The 6,852-nt window shown below is 52.2% G+C and overlaps 1 protein-coding gene across 1 annotated transcript; it reads left to right on the top strand.

Annotated features, from left to right (window-relative positions):
* Positions 1 to 6,104: 6,104 nt before the first annotated feature.
* MIND_01340700 (Importin N-terminal domain-containing protein) lies at positions 6,105 to 6,852 on the top strand (the record flags this gene model as incomplete). Its single annotated transcript, XM_037369851.1, has 5 exons — positions 6,105 to 6,137; positions 6,185 to 6,252; positions 6,298 to 6,630; positions 6,689 to 6,717; positions 6,764 to 6,852. 5 exons carry the CDS (start codon positions 6,105 to 6,107, stop codon positions 6,850 to 6,852), a joined length of 552 nt encoding a protein of 183 aa, XP_037213847.1.

Here is a 6,852-nt window from a genome sequence, read left to right as displayed (position 1 = left end):
AGCTAACTTTTTGATTCAGTCGAACGGGAATTGCGGAAACACGCGCCCAAGCCCGATTGTGTATGTATAAGTTCTTGTCTGAAGAAATAATTGGAGATATATAATTGCATCACACACTGCGAATCCGTTCTTTCTATGTATATCTTGTTTTTATGGCCTCAACGCTCCTAGCATAGTCAAGCAAATACGTGCAAATAGCTGTGTCATAATGGCGATCACGTGTCCGCATTTTTCCCGCCGCCGTCCCTCAGGCGACCGTCAATATCGTCAGCGACTTGCGCATCACCACTAGGAAGCTCTGAAGACGCTCACAACAGCCAAACAACGTCGTCCGACGGTGACAACACGCTCACAAACCGGCCAACCCCTCAAAAACGCGTCCAACGGTCAATCCAGTCCCCATTTCCATGTAGAATGTAAAGCTGGGACATACACTAATGTGCTTAGGTGCGCGATTGGACTTGTCATATGTCATCTCATCTGAATTTCCAGGCAGATGCTTTTACCCGTCATCTGGGCCCTGGCTCTTTTTTCTGCTCGTGCTCGCTGTCATCAAGCGTCCTTTCTACGAGAAGGACTACAAGAGCACTTCGGCTCTTAATCGACATCTTTCCAACTGCTCTTCAAAAGCCCAAGGCCAGCAAGAGAATGTGCGGGCTGTCGTTGCCCATGACGCGGATTTGGCAGCTATTCGGGAAGCAGAAGAGGCTGCTCAAGCCCAGATACAAGCTCAATGTGCGTGGCCGTTTCGCTGTGGCCAATTAACCGCAGGCCATATTTCGAGCGAGGCGGTGCGCTGGATTCGCAGACGGGAGACCAGACATTTACGGATCGACTTTATGGCGAAGAGGCGGGGCAAGAACTGTCTCAGCTGGAGATTGAGCAACTCCAAGGTGCGTAACTGGCTTCTGTGATATATTCCTTTACTTACAGTTTGTAGAAAACAGCGTCAAGATGAACGCGCTCCTCTCGATCTGCGTGGAGAGTTGGAGGCGTTACCAGGCGCGGCTAATAGAGGTCAAAGGGGAAATGGACGAGCTGAGAGAAGAGGGACATGTTATTCTTGGAACGTGAACGGCTGCGGCGCGAGAGCTCAAGGAGGCCAATGCAGCATTGGAAAAGTGGGAAGCGGCAGCAAAAGGTGCAGCTCCGCTTGCCCATGGCCAACTTGTCTTTCCATTGTGGTACACGTAGATTTAGTCTTGAAAGGGAGTAGAAGGTATGTATGATGAAGAGAACGAGGAATTATACAATGGAGAAAAGGTATAAGGGGGATTAGGTGTAAAAGGTATGGTGTTGGTCATGGATGAACTGGAAGACGGAGGGTGTCCAGTATAGGCCATGTTTGTTATATCTACAAGAGGTGGACGAGGAAGATGAGTTCATGGTGTGATATCGGCGGGGGGGAGTCGTGTCGTTGGTGAAGGAGCGGAATGAGAAGGTGCTGGGGTATTATCCTTGATGTTTTCAGCATTCTCGGATACGGCCGCTGCCCAGCTCAGCGAATCGCGGGTCTGCACGTACATCAGGGTTCTGGTCAAGATGGTTCGTAATGCGCTCTAGGAGCTGCTTGTTCGTGCCGTCCATCGAAATTCCGAGGGCATAGGCAATGGTCTTGAGGTTGTTCTTCTTCCGCCCTGTCAATGCCCCGCGGAAAACCATGCTCGACGCGTTCATCACACGGTCCCTTTCCTCTTCACGTTCCGAGGCCTCCGTTCATCTTCTTTTCGAGATTTCTCTGCCTCTTTTTCCCGCGCTGCTCAATCGCGTTCCTCGACAAGTCGTAGACCCTCCTCGGAAGTCGAGGGACGAGCCTCAACATTGAGTTTCGGTCGAGCTGATTGCCTACCCTCCTTCGCATTGACACGTTGTTGCATTTGATTGATTTGGGAGCCAGCAAGGGTGACATGAGCACCCAGAAAGCGCGCTTGTCGCTCGAGAGACTCCACATAGTCACGAGCGATCTTTGCTCGTTTGGCTGGCGGTGCACTTGCAAAGTCCATTGGAGTGGAGCGACGGGTACCGCGGCAAGATGAAGGGCATGGAGTTACTAAGGATAGGATGGTAAGAGTGGGAAGTGCAATCCGTGGGGTCCGAGAGAGAAGCTGGGGCCGAGGAAAGATGGAAGGGTCGATATAACTCAGTGTTTTCGGCAGTGTAGGGTGTACCAGATGGTTAGACTCACGTTAATCCTGCCTCATTAAACCATTCGGCACAGAACTCCAATGGCAGAAAGCAAAAGCTTACCTGATTCCACCAACTCTGATTCAGTTTTGTTTGGAATGGTGAGAGTACGCTCCCATGCCCAAGTCTTTTCTAGTCCCGCCTGAGGCGTGTCTTGATGATAGATGTAGACGTCAGCGAAGGTACCATCCTTGAGCTTGATAGCAAAAGGATGGCCCGGGGCCAACGACAGATCGGGGTATTCCTTGCCGCGACCAGGGAGGGCCAAGGGAATCAGGGGAGAATGCGGCAGAGAGTTGGCGGAGAAGATGGGCATGGTTGGATGGCGGGTGAATCGAACGAGGGGGCGAATTTAAGTCGTTCTGGCGATGACGTAGGTCAGAATTTAATCGCAACTCTCGGCCCTAGCGTTGCTCCTAATTGTTCCATGTTTGCGATCGTCAGGAAGGGTCAGGCAGGAAGCGTTCTGCCAGTTCAGATGCCTTTCGATGTGTTTGCGGTCCATCGGCATTGAAGGGAGCTAGCTTTTCCTTTCTAGCGCGTTGAGCCCATGGCCAAATTAGGGTCAGCGGACTGTCTGAGACGGCGAAAAGAGCGTTGTATGAGCTCCTGTTACAGCTCGGACGACTTCCGCCTTCCATACCTCGCGTATTTTGTCGACGCAGAGCGCGGTCGACAAAACGCAAGACTTGCCACACCACGGATAGCGCAGAGCGCGCCCAACAGTGGTGGTGGTGGCGGTCTTGGGAAGAAAAGCGTGACGTGACTGATGTCGTCACCGCGGATCATAAACCGCGGCCATCCTTCGAGCGCGTTTTGCGCTTCCTTGCAACTCATTTAGGTATCGCGTCCAGTCGTTGTTGACCGCGCTCTGCGTCCGCGAACCACTGAGTCTACTCCTCCCTTACCCTAGCCAAATTCCATTGCCGCGCTTTCAACTTTCCTCCCTCGTTTGTCAATGAGTGTCCGCGGCTGCCCCACATCTGGCGAGATCGACCTCAATCTCAGACTCTCCGCTGCACGCTTGAATGTGGCGACCTGCTGGAAATCATTATCGCGAAAACCTAGCTGGGAAGAACGGCCCTCAACCGGCACTCGTCCAGGATGCCCGCCATTTCCGCTTCCCTGATTAGCTGTTTAGCTTTGCACGCATGGTACAACCTGGCGAGTCCCTTCGACAGCACAACCAACACTTATTGGTAGCCAAGTTACTAGTTAACAAATGCGCGCAATACTGTAGGCTCTACAGCGTATCTATATGTACTGTACTGACACTAACTAGTTACCAGGATACAAATCCACGAAGCTCGAAGGGTTGTTTTGACAGCTCGAGTTGCGGTTCAAACACTGAATTAATTTCGCATTGTTGTTTGAACCACTCGTCGTCGAACAAACTACGCGGAAGACCCGTCGGGGGATGTCGGGTGGAAATATTGGAAGACTCCATGCGCTTATAGAATGACCGCCGCGCCAGCGGAAATAATTTTTTCTCTTGCTTGTCAAGCCAATGGAGATGCAGCGCTATCTCAGGATGACGCCATATGAGTTTTTCCGTCATAAGAATGTCTTGCCCCAGGTCGCCGCTGTTATCCTCGTCGTCCGACATACCGCCGACATCCAAAAGTTGCACCAGATCACGGTAAAATTGAGCTAGCGCCTGACCTGCGGTATCTCCCGCATTTATTCTCTCATGATATAAGCGGTTGCAATCCTCAACCGCTTCTTAAATTTCGAGTCCCTGCGCGATCGCAATTTTTTCTGATGATCCTGACTTTTCCTTTTCTTCCCGTGGCGAGCTGCTGCTGCTGCGTCGGGTTCGCCATTTTGGGCCGCAGGGCTGTTAAAGGCGGTAACAGTATTTTTGATGTGGCTGAGAAAAAGAGCGCGGATGTACGAGGCGTCGACTTCGGGAGAAAAACTTGGAGCATGCTTTCCGGGAACGCTCGGTTTGTAATTGAGCGGCGGCGTTGTTAAGTATGTTGTTCCAGGTGGATTTTTCGAAACGGGTGCCGATGTACCACGTATACTGCCCAGGAGGCGGAACGCCGATGGGCGTCTCGGCCGTAAACCATGAAGGGTGGTGTATGTGCAAATCATCGATTCTGCGGCGTTTCAACGGCACGAACAGGACCCATATTGTCCTTCCAACGCAATCGAACGAACGCCTGCACACTAATCAATCGAATGGACAGTACGTATGGTTGGTTGCGAACCTTCCAAGCTTTGTCTTCCCGTTGAGATATCGTCTCCTGGGTTCTTTTGATATTCAAACGGTGGGCTGTAACTCTTCTTGTGGCGCTGTTTATGTCTCCATCGCCGACACGGGCTACAAAGCCCTCTTTGATGAGAATGTTGGCGAGGGCATTAAGATCGGCGTGCGTTATGGCCGGGGGCTGCTGATCGACCGGCGCCGAATTGGTAGGTAGTGCTGGACCAACTGGAATGGAAATTCCTTGCGGTGTCGTCTGAAGCATTTCATCTAGTTCGCGTTGTTTTCGCGTAGCAGCGGAGACAAAACCCGGTAGACTAAGATCAATTGCATACGAGGTTGAGTCGTGTTGGCCCCGGCCCGTACTTATAGGCCATCATGGTGTTTCTGTCAGCAGTCTGCATCTACCTCACCAATCAGCGAGTTTCCTTCCGAAGGGCGTAAGGCTACTTACTGCAAGGAGAGCGGCATGCGCCTCTCTTGCTTGGAAGGCCGCCTGTTGCTCCTCGGTCCTTCGAACTTGTTCTTCGACCTCGCGCATACGTTGACTGGACTGCTGCTGCTGTTCATCCAGCTGCTGCATAGTGTATGAGGCCCTGAAGGCAGAGTTGAAAGACATGGAACCTACAGCTCGTTCAATGTCTATCCGCGCCCGCTCCTGGGAAAGTCCTTGTAGGGCTGCCTCAGCTTCCGCCCAGGGATAGGTCCGCCGCTGCGAAGAGCTGATCCTGCGACATGGTTACATCGCCGTCGCTGTCTGGTAACTGTGAAGCCATAGCGAGGGCGAAGTTAGAAAGAAAGCAAGTCGCGTTGATGGGGTCCGTACCGGTGGATATATAGCTTCTTTGTCCCATCTTTGTTCTTTGAGCGGCGGTCAAACTCGATTCGTGATTTGGATCGGATATGAGATTGATAAGAAATTAGAGACGGCTGCCTCCGGTTTGTTTTGCATGGTGAGAGGGTTTTTTCGAGCCCAGCTTGAGAAGCGTTTTGATATTAGCTCTAGACGGAGCGTTGCATGGTTGTTACAGCCAGCTTGGACGACTTTCGTCGCGCAGTTTGTTGACGCAGAGCGCGGTCAACAAAACGCAAAGACTTGCCACACCACCGATAGCGCAGAGCGCGCCCAACAGTGGTGGCGGTCTTAGGAAGAAAAGTGTGACGTGACTGATACGGTGACGACTCGGGGGATTATCGCGTGCGGCGTGCGCTTTGGAATGGAATAGTAAATAGAAGCGAACGAGTAGCCTGAGCGTCTCACTAATTTCTGCCCTGTGCTTTGAAGCAAATTCTAACCATCCGAACATCAGCGCTGTATCACAGGATCAACGATACATGACGCAACTCCGGGCCATCGTAGCGAATGATGTAAGCAAGCCATGTTGATCCAACAGATCTAGAATGAGCTGGTATGCATTTGAGCTGACAACAAGGAGAGCGAGGCCCGCATCAGGACTCAGCTCGACTCTGGGCACATAGCAGAGCTGACCGCGGACCTTGAGAAAGAAAAGAAACGCCACAAGGACGAGATGGCGAAAGCGAAGGCACTTGTCTCCTTACACTCACGACGCCGCCCTGCCCCAGGTAGGCAATGCCACTCCCATCGAGCTTGTGACGGTCAGCGATGCTGACGATGTCCATCTCTCTTCCAGCGTGATGGATCTCCAGACCCTGTCAAACCTCTTTGCGTCCACCCTCAACCCCGACCCCAATGCCCGTCGCTGCTGAACTCGATATTCTGAAAGTAAGCTTACTCTATGTCTTCTGCTCGATGTGCCTCACTCTGGTTAGGTCGGCAATGAGCCGGGAATGATTGGTGGACTACTGCAGATAATCGGGCGGACAGCATTGACATGTGTGTAGCTCTAACGCGTGTTTTCGCTATCGTTTCTTACCTTCTATAGCTCCACTCGTCAATCTTGCTCGGTCTGGCTCAAAAATCGCGTCCACGGCACGTACTCCATTGACCCCGCCACTCGCCGCCCCAACCAGCCCTCCATCACCGAACCCGATAGAGAGGCTCTCCGAGCCAATATCCTTCCCTTATTAGCCGCGTCTCCATCACGTAGCATCACCGTTCAACTCGCCAACAGTCTCAAGGACATTGTGGCCCATGATCTACCCAACGCCCGCTGGCCTGGTCTTATCGACGCCATCAAGCAACTTTTGGTCAGTGGCGACATTCGCCATGTACAGGCTGGATGTGTTGCCTCACTCGAGGTCGTTCGTGCTTTCCGGTGTGTCACTATATGTCAGGTCTTCTTATATTCGGTCTGAAACAAGGCATTGGTGTAGATTCAGACAAAAGGCAGACGTCCTGCCCCGTTGGTGGCCCAGCTGTTTCCAACTCTCGTCGGAATTGCGACACAGATGATGCAGACACCGCCTTCCGCTGCCCAGGAAATCCCCGCAATGCTCCATCTCATCCTCAAAACATACCAGACGAGCATTGTCGTTAA

The sequence above is a fragment of the Mycena indigotica genome (genome assembly GCF_014461135.1).
Source record: "Mycena indigotica strain 171206Taipei chromosome Unknown Mind.scaff0015, whole genome shotgun sequence".
Taxonomy (NCBI): domain Eukaryota; kingdom Fungi; phylum Basidiomycota; class Agaricomycetes; order Agaricales; family Mycenaceae; genus Mycena; species Mycena indigotica.
Note: the sequence above shows the minus strand (reverse complement) of the source record. Positions and strands in the feature narration are given on the sequence as shown.